This window comes from Scyliorhinus canicula, chromosome 5, assembly GCF_902713615.1.
Source record: "Scyliorhinus canicula chromosome 5, sScyCan1.1, whole genome shotgun sequence".
NCBI classification, from domain to species: domain Eukaryota; kingdom Metazoa; phylum Chordata; class Chondrichthyes; order Carcharhiniformes; family Scyliorhinidae; genus Scyliorhinus; species Scyliorhinus canicula.
The window spans coordinates 220,743,786-220,766,767 of record NC_052150.1 but is presented as its reverse complement, the minus strand read 5'-3'; the positions used below and the strand labels follow the sequence as shown (position 1 = coordinate 220,766,767).

General features: G+C 46.7%; 1 protein-coding gene across 1 annotated transcript in view; it reads left to right on the top strand.

Moving 5' to 3' along the window:
- Nucleotides 1–22,982, top strand: part of mindy4 (MINDY lysine 48 deubiquitinase 4) — a 189,425-nt gene that overhangs the window by 153,507 nt on the left and 12,936 nt on the right. The window contains exons 12-13 of the mRNA XM_038796467.1: nucleotides 5,809–5,970; nucleotides 20,222–20,402. Coding sequence (XP_038652395.1) covers nucleotides 5,809–5,970; nucleotides 20,222–20,402 — 343 coding nt within the window. The remainder of the gene's footprint in view (nucleotides 1–5,808; nucleotides 5,971–20,221; nucleotides 20,403–22,982) is intronic.

The window sequence follows — 22,982 nt, the reverse complement described above, 5'->3', positions numbered from 1 at the left end:
TCGGTGCCCACCGATCACGGGCTCATGGCACCCTTGGCACGGCCGTGGTACTGCCGTGCCAATCGGTGCCATGGTTATAAAAAGCGAGTTGTTCCCGCCGTTTTACGAACGGCCAGACCAGGTCTGTTTGCCGTTCGTAAAAACAGCGTAAAGGGCTGGGACTTCGGCCCATCGAACAGCTGTGAATCGCTGCCGGCCGTAAAAAAACGGCGGCAGCGATTCGTGTCGGGAGTTGGGCGGGGGGGGGGGGGGGGGGGGGGGGGGGGGGGGGGGGGGGGGGGGGGGGGGGAGAATAGCGGGAGGGCGGGAAAAATGTCGGGAAGGCCCTCCCGCTATTCTCCGACCCGTCGTGGGGGTCGGAGAATTTCGCCCTTAGTGTTTCAATGCTCATGACAGTAATTTTAGGAATAAATTGCATATTCCTTCTTGCCAATGCAAGCACACTTGTGTGCATCTATCTCTCGTTCACGATCCCACAATTGTCCTCTTGAGATAAACATGACAAATGAAATGTGCAAAGTGGGAAATGGTGGAATTCTCAATTTGTGCTCAAGTCCTTTCAAATCCAGCTCTCATTCTTACATCGAGTTCACCCCGATTTTTAAAATTTGCATTCTTGTTTTGCAGCCCCGATGTGGCCTCCTCCCTCCGAATATGTAACTTCATGAGGCCCTGAAATTGCCATTCTGCATTCTTCCAACTCTGTCCTCTTGTTCATCCCCTCTTCATTCTATCATGAGTGGCTTAGCCTTCAGCTGCCTGGGCCCCGAGCCCTGGAGTTCCCTCCACGAATCTCTCTATCTCTCTTATCTGCTTCTGCCTCTCCTACCTACGTTCCACTACCAAAGGAGTGACATGTTTCATCTTGTATTGATCCTGATGTGAGTGCAAGAATGCCAAATTTCAAACAATGCTTTTTGTAACCACAGAAGAAAAGAGTGCTTGTCTAGTCGGCAAGTCGACTTTAATTGTCTGAGGTGTTGCCATGGAGGGAGTAACAGGAACCATCGGCTTCTCCGAGTGCCCAGGAAATTCAAAATAGGCTCAAGGCTTGAACATATTCCTTTTGTTTGCAGAGATTCGGTTACCACATCAGAATATATGTCGCTTCTAGCAAATAAATGAGCCATGTTGCAAACTCAACTGATTTGTTAAGAGTAGCTATTAGCACACTCAGGATTGCTCAACAAGTGCTTCCCAATCCTGTAGTTCCATCTAATAGCAGATGTTTTGGGTTTTGCAAGTCCAGGTTGATTGAGTATGGTCTATACTTCATAGAACAGTACAGCACAGAACAGGCCCTTCGGCCCTCGATGTTGTGCCGAGCAATGATCACCCTACTCAAACCCACGTAACCCGTATACCCGTAACCCAACAATCCCCCCATTAACCTTACACTACGGGCAATTTAGCATGGCCAATCCACCTAACCCGCACATCTTTGGACTGTGGGAGGAAACCGGAGCACCCGGAGGAAACCCACGCACACACGGGGAGGACGTGCAGACTCCACACAGACAGTGACCCAGCCGGGAATCGAACCTGGGACCCTGGAGCTGTGAAGCATTGATGCTAACCACCATGCTACCGTGAGGCCTATTCAGAAACGACTGAATGAACTTGCTGTTTGGTTTGATCAGCCAGTCGTTCTGAATTACCGCTATGTACCTGGCATCGCACCGACACTGAAATTCATACATGACGTTGCTCAGTTATGTGGTAGGCAGAATGCTTTTTTGGACTGATGGCAGCATCCTATTTATGGAAATGCCACAAATGTAGCCACTGCATAGTAATAACATGAAACCTGTGTTCAAACCTGTGAGGTACTTTGCCTTCCCAGGGTAATTTGAGAGAGGTTGGGCATTTTCCCGCTCCAGATGTGGCAGCCTTTGGCCCATTTACATGTTTGCATGATACACAGCAAACAGTAATCTGATTAGGATAGCCATTGTCCCGCGTTCAATAATAAGCTTTGGAACCATGTCTATCCTACAGAGTATTCAGGCTCTGTACTGCCAAATGCTGTGGCACTACATAAGTGGCTGGTTTAGCTCACTGGGCTAAATCACTGGCTTTTAAAGCAGACCAAGCAGGCCAGCAGCACGGTTCGATTCCCGTACCAGCCTCCCCGGACAGGCACCGGAATGTGGCGACTAGGGGCTTTTCACAGTAACTTCATTGAAGCCTACTCGTGACAATAAGCGATTTTCATTTCATTAAGTACAAGTTGTAATATTTTCACCAGCTGAATATTTATTGCTTATATTTTGAGTGTTTCGAGCTTTAGATGAGTGATTTTGTTGACCTGTGATTTAGTTCTAATTCCAACATTGGTTCTGATTCTTATGTGTTGCATGATGCTCTTGTAATGGTCAGCATCAGCCAGAATAAGTTTTTAACCATTCTTCCATCCAGGCAAGAATGCTGTGTGTTCAAATCTTGCTGGAGGAGTTGAGCAGACAATCCAGTTTACAGCCCTGAGCCCCCATCATTAGGATGAGATATTAAACCAAGTTTGTTCATCTGAAGTACCCTACTTACTGCACTGCACGGTAGGAAGTTCTCCCAGCCGTGGTCAACATTTTCTCCTCTATATATGCCAACAAAAAAAAAATGTTCAGTGCCCAACTGTTTGTGGGAATCCTTGATCCAGAATTCCTGTTGCAGAGGGCAGCACGGTGGCGCAGTGGTTAGCACTGCTGCCTACGGCGCTGAGGACACTCGGGATCGAACCCGGGTCACTGTCCGTGTGGAGTTTGCACATTCTCCCTGAGTCTGCGTGGGTCTCGACCCCACAATCCAAAAAATGTGCAGGTTAGGTGGATTGGGCAAACTAAATTGTCCCTTAAATGCGACAAAAAATAAATTAGGTACTCTAAATTTATATTTACAAAAAATAATTCCTATTGCAGGATACCTTTTACTTGTATTCTGGGTTATTCTCCTCTTAAGCAATATTACTAAAAGAAGCCAAAAAAATACATTACTAAAAGAAGTAAAAATAGATTACCAATTAACCACAATCACACTATTGATCTTTGTGGTAATTGTGATAACTTTGAAGGCTATGGGCCCTGACAACATTCTGGCAATAGCACTGAAGACCTGTGCCCCAGAACTAGCTGCGCCCCTTGCCAAGCTGCTCCAGCTAAAGCCCTGCATTATTTACCCGACAATGTGAAAATAGCCCAAGTATGTCCTGTCCACAAAAAGCAGGACAAATTCCAATCTGGCCAATTACCCGTCAATCACCTTTCGGTCGTCAGCAGTGCTATCAAGTGGCACTTACGCATCAATAACCTGCTCACTGGCGCTCAGTTTGGGATCTGCCAGGCAGGCCACTCATCTCCTGACCTCATTACAGCCTTGTTCTAAACATGGACAAAGGAGCTGAATGCCAGAGGTGAGGTCAGAGTGAATGGTTCTGGGCATTAAGGCAGCATTTGAGTGAGTATGGCATCAAGGAGCCCTAGCAAAGTTGAGGTCAATGGGAATCAGGGAGAACTCTCCACTGGTTGAAGTCATATCTAGCATAAAGGAAGTGGTTGTTGGAGGGCACTTTTCTCAGTCCCAGAACATTATTGAACGAGTTTGTCAGGGTAGTGTCCTCAACCCAATCTTCAGCTGCTTCATCAATGGCCTTCCCTCCATCATAAGTTCAGAAATGGGGATGTTCACTGAAGATTGCAGCGTGTTCACCATTTGCAACTCTTCAAATGCTGAAGTAGTCTGTGCCAATATGCACTAAGCCTTGGATAACATTTAGGCTTGGGCTGGTAAGTGACAAGTAACATTCACATCACACAAGTGGCAGGCAATAATCATCTCCAACAAGAGACAATCGAGCTATCTCCTCATGACATCCAATGGTATTACCATCGCTAAATCCTCACATCCTGGGATGTTGGCATTGACCAGAAAGTGAACTGGACCATCCATACAAGTGCTGCGGCTGCAAGAGAGGGTCAGAGTAACTCACATTTGGGCTCACCAAAGTGTCTACTGTCAACAAGGCACAAGTCAGGAATGTGATGGAATACTCTCCACTTGCCTGGGTGAGTGCGGCTCCAACACTCAAACCTGACACAATCCAGCACAAAACAGCCCGCTTGATTGGCACCCCATGAGCTACCTTAAGCAGACATTCCCTCCACCAATGCACAATGGCAGTGTTCACCGAGCCTCTATCGACAGCCACTTCTAAAGTCACGACCTCTGCCACCGAGAGGGACAAGAGCAGCAGATGGATGGGGATCACCACGTGCCAAGTTCCCCATCAAGCCACATACCATCCTGATTTGGAACCATGTCGATGTTCCTCAATGTTGCAGGATCAAAATCCTGGAACTCCCTTCCTAACAGCACTGAGGGTGTTCCTGGGTCACACGACCAGTGAAGGCATTAGAGAGAGTGCAAAAGAGATTCACAGGACTCCAGGTTCCAGGGATGAGGAACTTCAGTTATAAAGACAGAGTCGGACAATTTGCCTTGGAGAAAAGTTGGAGAGGTGATTTGATAGAGGTATTTAAAATCACGAGGAAAGGGGAGATGCAGTTGCCACTAGTGAAAGTGAATGAGGTCACAGATTTAAAGTAATTAATGAAAGAAGCAAATGCGATGTGAGGAGGATATTCTTTACACGACGAGCGGTTCCGGTTTGGAACTGCCTGAGAGTGCTGTGGAGGCAGGTTCAATTGAAGCATTCAAAAGGGAATTCAACTGTTATCTAAAAAGGCAGAATGTGCAGCATTACAGGGAGAAGATACAGGAATGGTTCTAGGTAAGTTGCTCTTTCAGAGAGCTGGTGCAGACACGGTGGGCCAAATGGATTCCTTTGGTGCCACAGCAATTCTTTGTCATGCATTATTGTGGTTCCAGAAGGCGGTTGACCAACAGCTTGTCGGGGGAAGCTCAGGGTGCGCAACAAATGGCAGCACGGTGGCGCAGTGGTTAGCACAGCTGCCTCACGGCGCCGAGGTCCCAGGTTCGATCCCGGCTCTGGGTCACTGACCATGTGGAGTTTGCACATTCTCCCCCTGTCTGCGTGGGTTTCAGCCCCCACAACCCAAAGATGTGCAGGGTAGGTGGATTGGCCTCGCTAAATTGCCCCTTAATTGGAAAAAATGAATTGGGTATTCTAAATTTATGGGGGGAAAAAAGCATGGGCAACAAATGCTGGCCCAGCCAGTGACGTCCATATCCCACAAAAGATGATCGGTGCGTTTGAATTGGCTGCCACACTTCCTGCATTACAGCAGTGTCCTGAGGTCATGAATGGCGCTATATAGATGCAAGCTTTTTATATAACGTTGCAAAAACAATACTCCAAAAGCTGTAAAGTTATCTTCAGATGTTTCAACCATGTGATGTTTATTCCTTAAACAGAATAAAATAACTTGTTCTTTGTATTGCTTTTCACGTGCTCAAGTTGCCCAAATCTTTGCAGCCAACTGAGATTGTTTTGAAGTTGGTCTCTGTTCAGATGTTGTATAATGGAGCTGCTAATTTGCCAACAGGCGATCTTTTTTTTAATATTGGTGTCGGTTGAGAGATGAATGTTGGCAAGATCACCCTTGTTGGTATTTGCTCTTATGATCAGCAGGCAACTGAGCTTCGGTATAACATCCCGCCTGATGGAAGGTACCTCCAGCACTGGAGTGTCAGCATAGATTAGGTGCTCAGGTCTCCTAGAGTGGAGGCTTGAACACACAAGCTCTGATGCAAAGCAGATAATGCTACCACAACGCTGACGCTGGTATGTAACAGCAAAGAAAACATAATAAATTTGTTGTCTTCCTCTTGCAGGAACTTGTGAATCTGTTGTTAACCGGCAAAGCTGTCTCCAATGTTTTCAACGATGTTGTCGAGTTGGATTCTGGCAATGGCAACATCACAATCCTCAAAGGAGTTTCAGGACGCAGTGACATAGGACTGCTGTCACTGTTTGAGCACTACAGTATCTGCAAGGTATGTGCCCTGAGAGCCCAGTGCTCCGAGCTTCCCATTGCATGTTATTGGATAGCTCTTATTGAAGTATGTACCCTCGGCCCACTAGTTTTGGTGCAGCAAATGGTGGAAGGATAGCCAGGTAGAGAGGCTTTAATAAGGATCAAGGTGTTGACATCCATGAAGTGTCAGTCAAAGCCAGGATGTCAACGCAAAGTGGCCATGGAGAGCCTTGAGTGAACAAATGTCCATGAGGGAAGTGCAGCAAGAGTTGGCGTTGAGCTGGGAGAGTTATCAGGACAACCGTAGGTGAGGTGGGCAACGAAGATTAGGAAGGTTATCCCCAATGGCTTTATTTGGAACGTACAAAAGTGGATGGTCGGGTTGGGTCACTGATCTATTGAGTTAATGATGTCAGCCTTTGAAGACGTAGATAGCCACATTGTTATTCAGGGGAATGGTGGCAGGAAACTAGGAAGGCAGAAGAGTGAGTTGGTATGCTCCAGTTTTCTCCCACAGTCCACCTAACCTGCACATTTTTGGACCGTGGGAGAAAACTGGAGCACCCAGAGGAAACCCACGCAGACACTGGGAGAATGTGGAGACGCCATACAGTCACCCGATTTTAGAATCGAATCTGGGTCTCTGGCACTATGATGCAGCAGTGATAACCACTGCGCCGCCCACTTAGGAAAATCTTAGGCTGGATGAAAGCGAGACCCACTTTTTTTTTGTTCTTTCGTGGGTTGTTGGCGTCGCTGGCTAGGTGAGCATTCTTATTGCCCATCCCTAGTCGCCCTCGAGAAGTTAGTGGTGAGCCGACTTCTTGAACCACTGGAGTCCATGTGGATTTTGACCGAGCAACAGTGAAGGAACGATAATGTATTTCCATGGCAGCGTGGATCATTTACATTGGGACAAAGACTGAAGGGTCAGGAATGAGTGAACAGAGATATCAAAAATATTAAAAAGTATCAATAGCAGGCAGCACGGAGGCGTAGTGGTTATCACTGCAGCCTCACAGTGCCGAGGTCCCAGGTTCAATCCTGGCTCTGGGTCACTGTCCATGTGGAGTTTGCACATTCTCCCTGTGTTTGTGTGGGTTCCTCCCCTACAACCCAAAGATTAGGTGGTTTGGCCACACTAAATTGCCCCTTAATTGGAAAAAATGAATTGGGTACTCCAAATTTATTTTTGAAAAAAGGATCATCAGAGTAGATACGGGAAAACGATTTCCCCTGGTAGAGGAATCGCGGATAAGCCGACAATCTTAAAATTAGAGTCTCCGAAGGGGAGGTAGAGAGCACAGAGTCTCACTCTATGCGGATGATCTGCTCCTCTATATCTCGGACCCACAAAGCAGCATGGACGGAATCATCGCGCTCCTGAAAGAGTTTGGAGCCTTCTCGGGCTACAAACTCAACATGAGCAAAAGTGAGATCTTCCCAGTACACCCGCAGGGGGGGGGGGGGGGGGAACAGCACTAAAGGGGCTGCCGTTCAAACAAGCCCGACACAAATTCCGCTACCTGGGGATCCAAATAGCCCATGACTGGAAAGGGATCCACAAATGGAACCTCACCAGCCTGACGGACGGAGGAAGTTAAAAAGGATCTGCAAAGATGGAACACACTCCCGCTCTCCCTCGCGGGGAGAGTCCAGACGATCAAAATGAACGTACTACCCAGGTTCCTCTTCCTGTTTAGATCCATTCCGATCTACATCCCCAAGGCCTTTTTCAAAGCACTGGACAAACTTATCATGGCGTTCGTATGGGGGGTAAAAATGCTAGGATCTCAAAGAAGGTCCTACAAAAAACAAAATCCGGGGGGGGCTAGCCCTCCCGAATCTACAATTCTACCACTGGGCGGCAATAGCCGAGCGAGTAAGGGAATGGATCCAGGAGCCAGAAGCGGAGTGGGTGCGTGCGGAGGAGGCCTCCTGCATGGGGACCTCCCTCCGGGCCCTCGCCACGGCAGCACTCCCATCCCCACCCAAAAAACACTCCAGCAGCCCAGTGGTGACAGCCACCCTCCAATCCTGGAACCAACTGCGGCGGCAATTTGGCCTGACCAAAATGTCGGACAAGGCTCCCATCTGCAACAGCCATAGGTTCACACCAGCACTGACTGACGCCACCTTCAAAAGGTGGAGGCAGGACGGGGGGGACACTTGACAGTCAGGGACCTATACACGGACGACAGGATCGCAACACTGGACGAACTGACAGAGAAATTTCAGCTAGCTGGGGGGAACGAGCTACGGTACCTGCAGCTCAAAAACTTCCTACGAAAGGAGACAAGGACGTACCCACAACCGCCACGACAGACACTACTGGAAGACCTACTGGACGCAAGTATCCTAGAGAAAGGGAACTGTGGCGACATGTATGACCGACTGGTAGAAAGGGACGACACCGTACTGGACGCAACAAGAAGGAAATGGGAGGAGGACCTGGGGATTGAGATAGGGTGGGGACTCTGGAGCGAAGCACTGCATAGGGTCAACTCCAACTCCACGTGCGCAAGGCTCAGCCTGACGCAACTAAAAGTGGTACATAGAGCCCACTTAACGAGAAACCGTATGAGTAGGTTCTTCCCGGAGGTGGAGGACAGATGTGAACGGTGCCAAAGAGGCCCGGCCAACCACGCCCACATGTTCTGGTCTTGCCCCAGACTTGTGGATTACTGGACAGCCTTCTTCGAGGCTATGTCCAAAGTGGTGGGGGTGAGGGTGGAGCCATGCCCGATAGTGGCGGTCTTCGGGGTTTCAGACCAGCCAGATCTATTCCTGGTGAGGAGGGCGGATGCCCTTGCCTTTGCCTCCCTGATCGCCCGCCGTAGAATCCTGTTTGGCTGGCGGTCAGCAGCACCGCCCAGAACTGCAGACTGGCTGTCTGGCCTCTCGGAATCTCTCCAAACGGAGAAAATCAAATTCGCCATCCGAGGGTCAGACGACGGCTTCCATAGAACGTGGGAGCCATTCATGCAACTGTTCCGGGACCTGTTTGTGGCCAACGAACAAGAGGAAGAATAGTCGGGTGGCCAAGAATCAGGGGAAAATGGACGGGAATCGGGGGAAGGTAGCCGGGGGGGTGGGTTACGGGTTCGTTATGGGGGTTTGATGGCAAGCTAAGGCCCAAAACCAAACTATAAATAAATGCCTATAAACATGTGCCCTGGCCATATTGGGGAATGTAAAATATGTATGCTGGCTAAAGGGGGCGGCCACAATTGTTGTTATAAAGATGCTTACCTGTAAATATACATGTTAAATTTTTGTGTTTTCATTTTTTCTCTCTAATAATTTGTAACTTGTCATATATAAAACATGAAAACTCAATAAAAAACATTTATTAAAAAAAAATTAGAGTCAGGCATTCAGGAGTCAAATCAGGAAGTACTTGGACAGTGGCGTAGTGGTATTGTCACTGGACTGGTAATCCAGAGAGCAGAGCAACGTGCTGGAGACACGGTTCGAATTTGAATTCAATAAAAATCTGGAAATAAAAGTCTCAATTGTCCATTGACGTAAAAATCATCTGGCTCACTAATGTCCTTTAGGGAAGGAAATCTGCTGTTACGTGGTCTGGCCTACATGTGACTCCAGACCCACAGCAATGTGGTTGACTCTTAAATGACCTCTGAAAGATCCGAGCAAGCCAGTCAGTTGAAAGGGCACTTGGGGACGGGCAATAAATGATTTTTTTTTAATAAATGTATTTTATTACAAACATGTATCAAAACAGGTTACTGCCAATAAACACCTCGGGAAATATACTTGCCAGCAATCAACTATACAGTCTATACATATTTTTGGGGCAATAAATGTTGGCCCTGCCATTGACACCCACATCCCATGAACGCATCAAAAAGGTTGTTGAAATCTGAGGTTCTCTGCCTCAATAGGCTGTGGATGCTGGGAGTCAATTGGAGATCAATCAGTTTCTCTAAGGTAAGAATAACAAGTGAAATGGAGCAAAGGCGGGTAAATGGAGCTGAGGAAGAGTACAAATCTAGCGTAATCAAACCAAAGTTGTGAAGTAATTTGCAGGTGGCGGGTGTGCCAAGGCATCTGCTGCCCTTGTCCTTGCAGTTGGTCGAGGTTGCAGGTTTGGCAGGTGCTGTCGAAGTTGCCTTGGTGAGTTGCTGTGAGATGGTCAGAGATCTATTGAAGGAATGCTACCCGGAAGGGCAGTGTAGGTCGAGGGAGATGTTGGTTAGCAGCTTCAGGGTTAATCCGCTCTCCCCTTTGTCTGTCTCGTATTGGATGTTCTGTCAGTTTGGCTCATTTTTCTGTCCTTAATGTCCTTAGCCAACTCCAGTCTATTAGCAAGTGATTGTCTGAAACTTAAAATGATGCAACACAGAAAGAAGCCATTTGGTCCATCATGCAGATGTTGGTTAATGCCAGAATTGGGTGCTGTTGTGAAACTTTAATGGGCAAGTCTTTTTTTCATTTTCTGGATTTACTCGGTACTTCAGCAAGGCATGGGGTGGGGGTGGAGGTGGAGAGTGGGGGGTGAGGGGGATGCTAGCACCAATGGGACTAAACTCCCATCAAGAATTTGATGCCTACAGAGAAGGAAAGGAGATAATTAGAGCAGCAAGGCATGGAATGCAATGGTGAGAAGAACTTGAAGATATTGTTGCTGAAATCTTTGGATAAAATCAGTTGAATGCAAATAGACAAAGGAGTAGGCCATTCAGCTCATTGATCTTGCTTCACTACTTATCCCTAATTTGTATTTTTCCTTAACTCCAATTACCCGCCTTTACTCCATTTCACTTGATACCTTTACCTCAGAAAAATCTATCGATCTCCATTTAACTTCCAGCATCCACAGCTCCTTGGAGAAAAGAACTTCAAATTTCTCCAACCCTTTTTGTCCAAGTACTTCACTGATTTGACTCCGGAATGGCGTAACTCTATTCCACTCCTGGAGGAAGTAGTATTTCCCCATATCTACTCTTATTGAACCCTTTTTAACATTTAAGCACCTCGGTCAGCTCATTCCTGGGCCCACTTTACACAAATGCTCTTCAGATCTACGTTCTATTTTGAATGCTCACTCGCCATCCTAATTTGGAAATATATCGGCCGTTCCTTCACTGTCGCTGGGTCACAATCCTGGAACTCCCTCCCTAACAGCACTGTGGGTGTACCTCCACCACATGGACTGCAACGGTTCAATAAGGCAGCTCACCACCACCTTCTGAAGGGTAATTTGGGATGGGCAATGAATGCTGGTTTTGTCAATTAGCCTCGCATCCCTTGAATGAATAAAAAAAAAAATCCTCGATGCAGTTAACAGACCAATTATTTGGTCACAGGGGAGCCTTTGTACAACCTTTTTCTTGGATAAAAAAGCTCTTTATTTATTTATTTTGAAAACGTTATTGGAATCTGAAAACCCGATAAAAGGTAGAATCTCTTTTCTGGGAAAACCAGAAACTCATGAATGTAGGATTTCCCTACAAATGAGGGCTGCCCAAAATGCCAGAATTGGAGAAGGAGCAGAGATCATGGGAGGGTTGCAGAACCATAGATTATTTCAGCTAAGAGGCTGTTCACCCCATCAAGTCTCAAAAAAGATCCTCTGGAGAAAAGGGATCATAATACAATTATATTGCATGTTAAGTTTGAAAGTGGCATACTCCAGCCTCGCACAAAAATCTGAAACAAAGCCAATTGCATAGGCATGAGAGGAGAGCTGGCTAAAAGGCTGATTGGGTAAATAGATTAAAAGAAATGTCAGGAGGTAAACAGTGGTGAGCAGTTGAAAAAATGATTCAAAATGTTCAACAAAAAAATAAAGTTGCATTGAAAAACGAAACCTCTGTGAAAAAGAGTTAATGAAGTTCGTGATACTGTTCGGTCAAAGGAAGAGGCTTATAACATGGAAAAGAATAGTAGCAAGTCTAAGGATTGAGAGTGCTTTATAAACCAGCAAAAGGTTGATGAGGGAAAATATAGAGTAAACTAACCAGACTGGCCAATAGTTTGCCAATGTCCTTTAGGGAAGGAAATCATTTTTTTAATTTTTATTATTGTCGCAAATAGGCTTACATTAACACTACAATGAAGTTACTGTGAAAATCGCCTAGTCGCCACATTCCGGCGCCTGTTCGGGTACACGGAGGATGAATTCAGAATGTCCAGTTCACCTAATAACGTCTTTCAGGTATGTCGGAGGAAACCGGAGCACCCGGAGGAAACCCACGCAGACACTGGGAGAACGTGCAGACTCCGCACATACAGTGACCCAAGCCGGGAATCAAACTTGGGACCCTGGCGCTGTGAAGCAGCAGTGCTAACCACTGTGCTACCTTCTGCTGTCCTTAACTGGTCTGGCCTGCATGTGACTTCAGACACACACCAATGTGGTTGACTTTTAAATACCCTCTGAAATAGCAAGCCACTCACTTGTTTCAAACCGCTACAAAGTATAAAAGTAGTGAAATTTGACGAACCAGCCAGCATCGACCTCAACATTGGAAACTGTAGCATAAGGGTCTGGCACATATAGGGTGAATATGGGACTGAGTACAATGGTAGAAGCCAACATATGACCTATACCCAGGGCAGTGTGATATTGGATAGAGCCGTGTGCAGACCTATGCATGGAGGCTCCAGGTTTGTACCGTCTACAGTATATTTGTAAAACTTTTGAAGAATTGATAAAGACTTGCACTTAGCCTGCTAAAGACTGTGAAGACTTCCATCAAACCGAACGAGGTACAACAATACCCCTCAACATGGCTCGTGGGGGGAAAAAAGTGAAAATATCACTAAAGTGCAGAGACAAACTGAAGTGCTGGAAGACTGAGGGTAAATTCAACAAAGCAGTCTGACCTATAAAGACAGCCCAGAAGCACAGGTGGAGAAGAAAAAGTGGTAAGAAAAAACTAAGAAAGGCTTGGAAGCTGAAGGCAGATTCCTTACTGCAGCAAAATACTCTATTGTATCTACTTTGGAAGTCCAGCATCAAATCCCAGAGTGCAGTGACAGCAGAGTGAACTAAATCTTTTCAAAACTCCAGGCTACAGCGAGTCTCAAGAAACGTTTAAATAATTTGGAGTCAAAAGTGCAGTTTGAAAAACACCCGCAAAAGGCCAACCCCCAAGTTGACATGGCATCCGAACTTGGTCTGAAGCAGAAAAAAATAAGTAATTGAATATGCGTGGAAGATCACACTTTTTAAACCCAACTAAAGACCAGCAAAAGCCAGGATTTTCTGAATTTGTGACTTTAAAGTAAAACTCTGCGGAAGAGAACTCTGCAGGCACTGTTCCAGACAGCTATTGTTGAAGATTCTTCTAAGCCGAGTGTGATTGCCATTGTGGCAGAGCCTGCCAAAACAAGCAAGTGCCTGAAATCCCAAGAGAAGGGCGATGCCATTTTGAAATTTTGAAAGCTCTTAAAGCAGAATATACACTTTAAAAAAATTTGACCATGGATCAGAATGCCACACTTCCAAATCAGTTTGGACATAGCCAAGGTCCTGATCAATCAATTGGTTGTCCTGGGGAAACAAATTCTTGAATTAGCGGACTAAAGTCACCATAGTCCCAAATAACCATGGGCTCCTTTCCCCTTTGAGAGGGAGAGCTGACTGATGGTGATTTAACCTGAGGGCCACCACACCTTGGGCAAGGGGCAAGGTTGAGAAGGCAGGGCCTTCATGAATAACCTCTGCAGGTACGGGAATTGAACCCGTGCTGCTGGTCTCACTCTGCATTACGAACCAGCCGTCCAGCCCACTGAGCTGAACCGGCCCCCAATACATCGGGTCTAAGTAGAAAATCAGAAAAAAGTCCAAATTAATACCTTTTATACTCATTTGGTGAACTTGTTAATGAAGTAATCCTAACGCAATGCCCAAGCAGCTTCAATTAAATATTAAAAGCTTTGAAGACTATTTTAATCTACTAAATTGTGGAATGCACAGATCTTAAAAAGAGGCATAGAAACCCCACTGTAAAGTTATGAAAGGACAAATGATGACAGCCAAATGAACCACGCACCAAGGCACCAGCGAACTTTCAGAAGTCCCAAAGATGCATCTTTTGGAGATCCCGACATATTTCCTGAACTGCAGGTGGCAGGGCAGAGCAAGAAGCTGGCACTCAACAACAAGGACAAATCCAAAAATGTCCGCATCAAAGCAGAATTGGAAGACTTGAAGCACAAAATTCAAGCTGAGTATGTACCTTCGTGGACAGGCGCTGTAAACTAAAGGCCTCAGTTAACCAAACTGTCCAAGATCTGATCACAAAGGCACCAGGAGGAAATAACAACCCTGAATTCCACAGCTGACAAATCAAAGTGGGTGTTGTTATGAGGGTAGCACAGTGGTTAGCACTGTTGTTTCACGGAGCCAGGGTCCCAGGATCGAATCCCGCTTTGGTCACTGTCTGTGCGGAGTCTGCACGTTCTTCCCGTGTCTGCGTGGGTTTCCTCCGGGTGCTCCGGTTTCCTCCCACAAGTCCCGAAATACGTGCTGTTAGGTGAACTGGACATTCTGAATTCTCCCTGTGTACCCGAACAGGAGCCGGAATGTGACGACTAGGGGCTTTTCACAGTAACCTCATTACAGTGTTAATGCAAGCCTACTTGTGACGATAAAGATTATTATATTGCACAATCACTGTGCTAAATGGGATACATTTCAAACATATCTAGCTTCTCAAGACTGGGCAACCATGAGACTCTGTGGGCCATCAGCAGCAGCAGAATTGCACTCCACCACAATTTGCAACTTCATGGCCTGGCATATCCCCCACTCTACCATTACCATCAAGACAGAGATCAACCTTGGTTCAATGAAAAGTGCAGGGGAGTATGCCAAGTATATCTAAAAATGAGGTGTCAACCTGGTGAAGATGATACTGCAAATTACTTGCATGCCAAGCAGCATGCAACAGACAGAACTAAGCAATCACAGGACCAACCGATCAGATCTATGGCCGATAGCTCTCCGCATCTAGTCGTCAATAGCGGTAAGCAATTTAAAAACTTACATGGGGAGGATGTTTCATGAATATTCCCATCTTCAATGATGGGGGAGCCTAGACAACCAGCAATGCAGGATGGTTGATTCATCTCAACCTCTGGAGGTGCCCAGCATCACACATGAGGGTGAATTGTGACGAGGATGCAGGGACCCTATAGCAAGATCTGGACAGGTTGGGTGAGTGGGCAAACCATTGGCAGATGCACTATAATATGGATAAGTGTGAGGTTATTCATTTTGGAAGCAAAAACAAGAAGGCAGATTACTACCTGAATGGTTGTAAATTGGGAGAGGGGAGTGTGCAGTGGGACCTGGGTGTCCTTGTGCACCATTCGCTGAAGGTAAGCATGCAGGTGCAGCAGGCGGTAAAGAAAGCTAATGGTATGTTGGCCTTCATTGCAAGAGGTTTCGAGTATAGAAGCAGGGATGTGTTGCTGCAATTGTACAGGGCCTTGGTGAGGCCACACCTGGAGTATTGTGTGCAGTTTTGGTTCCTTATCTGAGAAAGGATGTTCTTGTTCTCGAGGGAGTGCAGAGAAGGTTCACCAGATTGATTCCAGGGATGGCGGGACTGTCATGAGGAGAGATTGACTAGGTTGGGATTGTTCTCGCTGGAGTTCTGAAGAATGAGGGGGCATCTCATAGAGACTTATACAATTCCATCAGGACTAGACAGGGTAGATGCAGGGAAGATGTTACCAATGATGGGTGTGTCCAGAACCAGGGGTCACAACCTGAGGATTCAGGGTAAACCATTTCGGACAGAGCTAATGAGACACTTCTTCACATAGAGTGGTGAGCCTGTGGAATTCATGACCACAGGAAGTAGTTGATGCTAAAACTTTGAATATATTCAAGAGGCGGCTGGATATAGCACTTGGGGAGAATGGGATCAAAGGCTATGGGGAGAAAGAAGGATTAGGCTATTGAGTTGGATGATCAGCCATGATCGTGATGAATGGCGGAGCAGGCTCGAAGGGCCAAAAGGCCTCCTCCTGCTCCTATATTCTATGTATCTATGTATCTATGTATGCCAGTCTTCAGCCAGTTATTCACTGTGCGAGATATCAAGAAATGGTTGAAGACGCAGGATGCTGAAAATGCTCGGGGCCATGCCATCCACCCAGCAATGTGGAGAAATTCCCCATTGTCCGCAATCAGGCCAAATCCAACCCTATCAATTGCCCCATGAGGCCACTCTTGATCATCAGCAAAGTGATGGAAGTTGTCATCCACCATGCTATCAAGTCACGTACTCTGCAATGATCTGTTTGTGATGCTTAGTTTGGGTTCCGCCAAGGTCTCCTGGCCTCATGATCCAAACATGGACAATAGCATTGAACTCAAACGATGAGATGAAAATGACTGCCCTTGATATTCAAGGCACAATTTTTTTTAATAAACATTTTATTGAGGCATTTTTTTGGCATTGTAACAGCAGCAATATAAAAAATGTACATAAAATATAAACATAGTGCAAATACCACCTCCCTCCCCAGCAGATCCCACCATTACTTAACCCCCTACTCTACGCTAACCTACCCCCCTTCTGCTGACGATTAATTCTCTGCGAAGAAGTCGATGAATGGCTGTCACCTCCAGACGAACCCTAACATTGACCCTCTCATGGTGAACTTAATTTTCTCCAGGCAGAGAAAGCCAGCCATGTCCGATAGCCAGGTCTCCGACTTCGGGGGCTTTGAGTCCCTCCATGCTAGTAATATCCGCCTCCGGGCTACCAGGGAAGCAAAGGCCAGAATGGCTGCCTCTTTCTCCTGGATTCCCGGATCCTGCGCCACCTCTGGACTCAGTGCCACCCTTGTATTTAATATCTTGGACTTGACGTCAGCGAACCCCTGTCAAAATCCCCTCAGCTTTGGACATGCCCAAAACATGTGGACATGGTTCGGTGGTCCTCCTGCACATTTTGCGCACCTATCCTCCACCCCAAAGAACCTGCTCATCCGGGCCACTTTCATGTGAGCCCGGTGAACGACCATGAATTGAATCAGGCTGAGCCTGGCACATGTTGTGTTTACGTTGACTTTACTCAACGCGTCCGCCCAAAGGCCCTCCTCTATCTCTCCCCCAAGCTCCTCCTCCCACTTTCGCTTCAGCTCCTCGGTCTACATCTCCTCTGATCCCATAAGCTCCTTATAAATGTCAGAAACACTCCCCTCACCTATCCATCCTCTAGGAACCACCCTATCCTGAATCCCTCTTAGCGGCAGGAGTGGGAAGGTTGATACCCTTCTATGCAGAAAGTCCCGCACCTGCAGATATCGAAATTTGTTTCCCCCTCCGCCAATGCAAACTTCTTCAGCGCCCTCATACTCGGAAAGCACCTCTCTATAAACAAGTCCCCCATCCTCTCAATCCCTGCTGTGCGCCAAATTCTGAACCGGAGCATCCGGGGAGCATCCTCCCCGGAGCAAACCGGTGATTATCGCAGATTGGGACCAGACTGATGCTCCCATTACTCCCACATGTCTCCTCCACTGCCCCAGACTCAAGGCCACCACCATCATGGGGCTGGTGGAGTACCGTGCTGGCGGGAACGGCAGAGGCGCAGTTACCAGCGCTCTCAGACTTGTGCCCCTGCAAGAGGCCGCCTCCATACGCACCCATGTGCCCCCCCCCCCCCCCCCCCCCCCCCCGTCCGCAGCACCTGTCTGCCCTCCCCCCAAATCCGCTCAAGCATTACCCTCCTCACTCGCGGGGACTCCCCCCCCCCCCCCCCCCCCCCCCCCATCATACACAGTGATATCTGGTTTGCTAACATCCGTTAGGGAAGGAAATCTACCGTCTTGACCTTGCCTGGCCTCCATGTGACTCCAGACCAAGAGCAATGCGGTTGATTCTTAAATGCCCTCTCAAAAAAAATGGACAATGGTGCCCTATGCCTAACTACCTTCTGCTTCATCAATGAGCTTCCCTTATTTGCACTTCACATTCATGGCTCCTCAGATACTGAAGCAGCCCATGTCCATATGAAGCAAGACCTGGACAATACCCAAGCTTGTGCTGACAAGTGGCAAGTTTCATTCATACCACACAAGTGCCAAGCAATGATCAACTCAAACAAGATAGAATCCAACCATCTCCCCATGGCAGTCAACGGCATCACCATTGCTGAAGACCCAACTACCAACATCCTGGAGGTTACCATTGATCAGAAATTGGACTATATCAGCCATATAAATACTGTGGCAACAAGAGCTAGTCAGAGGCTGGGAGTTTTGCAATGAGTAACTCACCTCCTGACTCCCCAAGGCCTGTCCACTCTCTATAAGTTGGGAGCTCTCTCCACTTGCCTGGATGTGTGCAGCTCCAACAAACCCTCTGGAAACCCAATACCATCCAAACCAAAGCTTGCTTAGCAACCCATCCATCACTTTTAAACATTTACTTTCTCCACCATCGCTGCACAGTGTGTACCATCTGCAAGATGTGTTGCAACAACTCACCTTGGGCTCCTTCAACTACACACTTCCAAACCCGTAATCAACCAATTAGAAGGACATGTGCAGCAGATGCATGGGTAGTCCATGCTTGCAAATTCCCCTGCAAACCACACACCATCCTGACATGGTAATATATCTTTGTCCCTTCACTGTTGCTGGGTCAGTATCCTGGGATGCCCTTCGTACCAGTATTGTGGGAGTACCCACACTACATGGACTGCAGCAGTTCAAGAAGGTGGCTCACCACCACTTTCCCATGGGCAATAAATTCTGGAGTAACCTATGATGCTCACATCTCATGAGTGAGCCAAAAACAGAAATATAAATGTAGATTCTAAAAACATTTTTTGTTGGAGTCATAGATGTTTAGAGCATGGAAACAGGCCCTTTGGCCCAGCTTGTCCATGCTGCCCAGTTTCTGTCACTAAGCTATTCCCACTTGCCCGCATTTGGCCCATATCCCTCTATACCCACCCTGCCCATGTATCTGTCTAACTTTTTTAAAGGAAAAAATTGTACCCAGCTATACCACTGCGTCTGGCAGCTCGTTCCAGATGCTCCCCACCCTCTGTGTGAAGAAATTCCCCCTCTGGTCTCTTTTGTATCTCTCCCCTCTCACAAACCTGTGCCCGCTAGTTCTAGACTCCTCTACCTTTGGAAAAAGATGCTGACTATCTACCTTATCTATGCTCATTATTTTAAAGACATCTATAATATCACCCCTAAGCCTCCTACGCTCCAGGGAAAAAAGTCCCAGCCTACCCAGCCTCTCCTTATAACTCAGACCATCAAGTCCCGGTAGCATCCTCTTAAATCTGTTTGGTGAATTGGACATTCTGAATTCTCCCTCCGTGTACCCGAACAGGTGCCGGAGTGTGGCGACTAGGGGCTTTTCACAGTAACTTCATTGCAGTGTTAATGTAAGCCGACTTGTGACTCTAATAAAGATTATTATTATAAATATAAAAAGGAGAGTAACTAAAATAAACTTTGCTCCCGTCGGGACAGACAGGAGAAATGATCATCAGAAGTGAGGACATGTCTTGCTTCACAATGGAAGGCATAAATTTCATACCAGAAAAAGAGGACAGCCATGGGCTAATGAGAGGAACTTAAGATAATTAATGTGAGCGGAGAAGAAGTATTGTACAGGACTAAAAGCTGACAAATCCCCAGACAAATCACCTACATCGTGGGCTTTTGAAAGAGATGGCGGCAGAGATAGTGGAGTCAGTGGCTCTAATTTTCTAAAGTCTCCTGGACTCGAATGGTCCCAATGGACTGGTTGTTAGCAAATGTATTTCTGCTATTCAAGATAAAACAGGGAATTACAGGCCAGTTCGCCTGAAAATGCTGGTATCTCTTATTGAGGAAGTTTTAAAAATGCATTTAGCTAATCATAGTACGATCAGACAAAGTCAACATGGTTTTACAAAAGGAAAATTGAGTTGACAAATTCATTGGAGTTTTTTGAGTGTGTAACCAGTGGGGTAGATATCGATAACCAGTAGATGTAGTATACTAGGATTTCCAAAGGGCAGCCAATAAGGTGCCAAACAAAGGGCTAGTACCCTTTGCAAGAGAAGGTCTCATGAAATTGACGACAAGATATATTTTCACAGTAACTTCATTGCAGTGTTAACATAAGCCTGCTTGTGACACTAATAAAGATTATTATTATTAACGCGGATAGAAGATTGGTTAGCAGAGAGGATAAGTATTGGCCAGAGCATTTAACTATTCTTAACATAATTATGTTTACACCTGAAAATCTAGATCTTTCCCCTTTCCAGGTGGGATCCTTCCTGAAAACTCCAAAGTTTCCAATCTGGGTGGTGTGCAGTGAGAGCCACTTCAGTGTTTTATTCGGCCTGAAGAAGGAGTTGATGAGTGACTGGAAATTTGAGAGGAGATTTGACCTCTATTACTATGATGGTCTGGCCAATCAACAGGATGAAATTCGACTCACAATCGGTCAGTAATGTACAAAATTCCAATTTTGAAGTATTCCTGTTATTGAAGAGCTAATTGGGTCAGGCTCCATCTGGAGCATTGTGCCATGTTCTGGTCCTTGGGATACATTTGCTCAAGAGAGGGTGCAGGTTCACCAGAATGGTGCCAACACTAAAAGAGTTAAATTATGAGGACCAGTTGCACAGGTTAGTATTCCTGAGTGCAGAAGAAGGGGCAATCTCGTTGAAGTGTTTATGATGATTGAAGGCGTTGGTGGGGTCGATGGAGCAAAGCTATTTCCTCTGGTAATGAAGTTCAGCACAAGGGGGCAGAACCTTAACATTGGAGCTCGATGGTTCAAGGGTCGCTGGCAGACATCACTTCCTCACCAAAAATGAAGTAGAAATATGGAACTCTCCGAATAAACTCCTGAAACTGGGGTCAGTTGAAGTGTCACAACTGAGATGGGCTGGTTTTCATTAGGCTACTATATTATGGCAAATAAAATTGCAGATGAATGATAATACCCGTGTTGCTCTGCACTATAGGCAGTAAATCCATAATTTGCCGGACAAACCTGAAGACAAAACGTACCAGGAATTAGTTGGTATTTTGGAGGACCATTATGCCCCCAAACTGATGGCAGAGAGATTCAGATTCCACAAGAGAAATCAACTGGAAGGATAATCTGTGGCTCAATTCATTGCGACCCTTGAGCGCTTCGCCGAAATGTTGTGGAACATGTGGAAATGTTTTAGATGATGCCTTAAGAGACAGAGTTGTATGCGGTCTACAAAATGAGGCCATTCAACGTAGGCTACTGACTGAGAGAAATCTAAATTTTAATACCACATTGGGCATTGCTGTGTCTATGGAATTAGCAGCCAAAGATGTTGCACAGCTCGGAGCCAACACCCAAGTGCATAAAATGGCTGCCACACAACAGAAACCCACACAGCAGCGGGAGTGCCACAGGTGTGGCAGATCTGGGCCCTCTGCAACAGACTGGTGCAGGGAGGCCCAGGGCAAGAGCTGTCAACGAGGAGGTCACATTGCCAGGGCCTGCTGGAGGAAACCGAGCAGCCCAGAAACATGGCTGACAAAGAAAAATCAGTTAAGCCCAAGGAAGAAAGTCTCTGACAAAGCTTTGACAAAAAGTGATCCAGACTCGATGTTAGCTCCCGTCCCTCTCCACAGATGCAGTTATCCAGTATTTTCTGTTTCTGTTTCAGATTCCAGCATCTGCTGTAATTTGCTTTTATATTAAGGTCCAAGGTGCTGGAGCAATTGTACCAGTGCCATCCAGGGGTGGTGAGGATGAAGGAACGTGCCAGGAGCTACTTTTGGTGGCTGAGTTTGGATGCTCAGATTGAGAAAAAAGCCAGCTTGTGCCAAGCTTGCACAAACATCAGGAATTGTCGCCGTCACCTCTGGGAATGGCCCAAGAGACCGTGGCAACATGTCCACATTGATTTTGCCGGTCCCCCTTGAGGGTCAGGTGGTGCTGGTGGTGGTTGTGCCCATTCCAAGTGGCCGGAGGTGGCAGTAATGAAGTCCACTTTAGCTGACCGCACCATCGAGAAACTAGAGATGTTTGCGAGGTTCGGACCCCTGAACAGATCGTTAGCGGCAATAATCCTCGGTTCCTCGTGCAGGAATTCACGGACTATATGCAATGGGAAGGCATTTGGCACATTAAATCGACGCCTTATCATCCCCCAACCAGCAGTCTTGCAGAAAGATTTGTGAAGTCAATGAATTCTGTGAAAGCTTCACGGGGGAGGGGGTCACTACTTCAACATGTCACTAGCCTCCTGGAGGGTAGTGACGTGTTGATTAGTGACCCCCTCCCATGGACCGAAACATACTTAATGTCACTGCCCAGAACCTGCTGGCATATATGCCGCCATTCATGTACAGAATACTCAGCACGTGGAGTAATAGGGCTGAATAACAGGGATACAGTTACAGAAGCTCGATAAATGCACGAGAGAAGCAGGATTTAGTGGTTGGCTAAGATGAAGCAGAGTTGGAGAAGGCACGTGTGGCGCACAGACACTGATATTGATCAGTTGGGAATGTCCTTTCCTATCTGTTAAATTCTTCAGAATGTGATCAAATGTTCTGATTTCTTATTAATACTAAAAAAAAACCCCCGCACCCTGGCCCACTAAGGGTAGCACAGTGATTAGCACTGCTGCCTCACAGCTCCAGGGTCCCAGTTTCAATCCTGGCCTCGGGTGACTGCGTGGAGTTTGCATTTGCTCCCCGTGTCTGCGTGGGTTTCCTCCGGGTGCTCTGGTTTCCTCCCACAGTTCAAAGATATGTAGGTTAGGTGGATTGGCCATGCTGAATTGCCCTTTATTGTCCAAAAGGTTAGGTGGGGTTACTGGGTTACAGGGATAGGTGGAGGTGTGAGCTTAAGTAGGGTGCTCTTTCCCAAGGGTCGGTGCAGGCTCGATTGGCTGAATGGCCTCCTGCACTGTAAATTCTGTGATTCTAAATTAAAAGGGGACAAAGAAGAATTATGGGCTAAATTGCCAGAGTTCAGAGCCAGTAAGGCAGAAGATTGTTGCAAATCCAGGAGTTGCAATGGAGCAA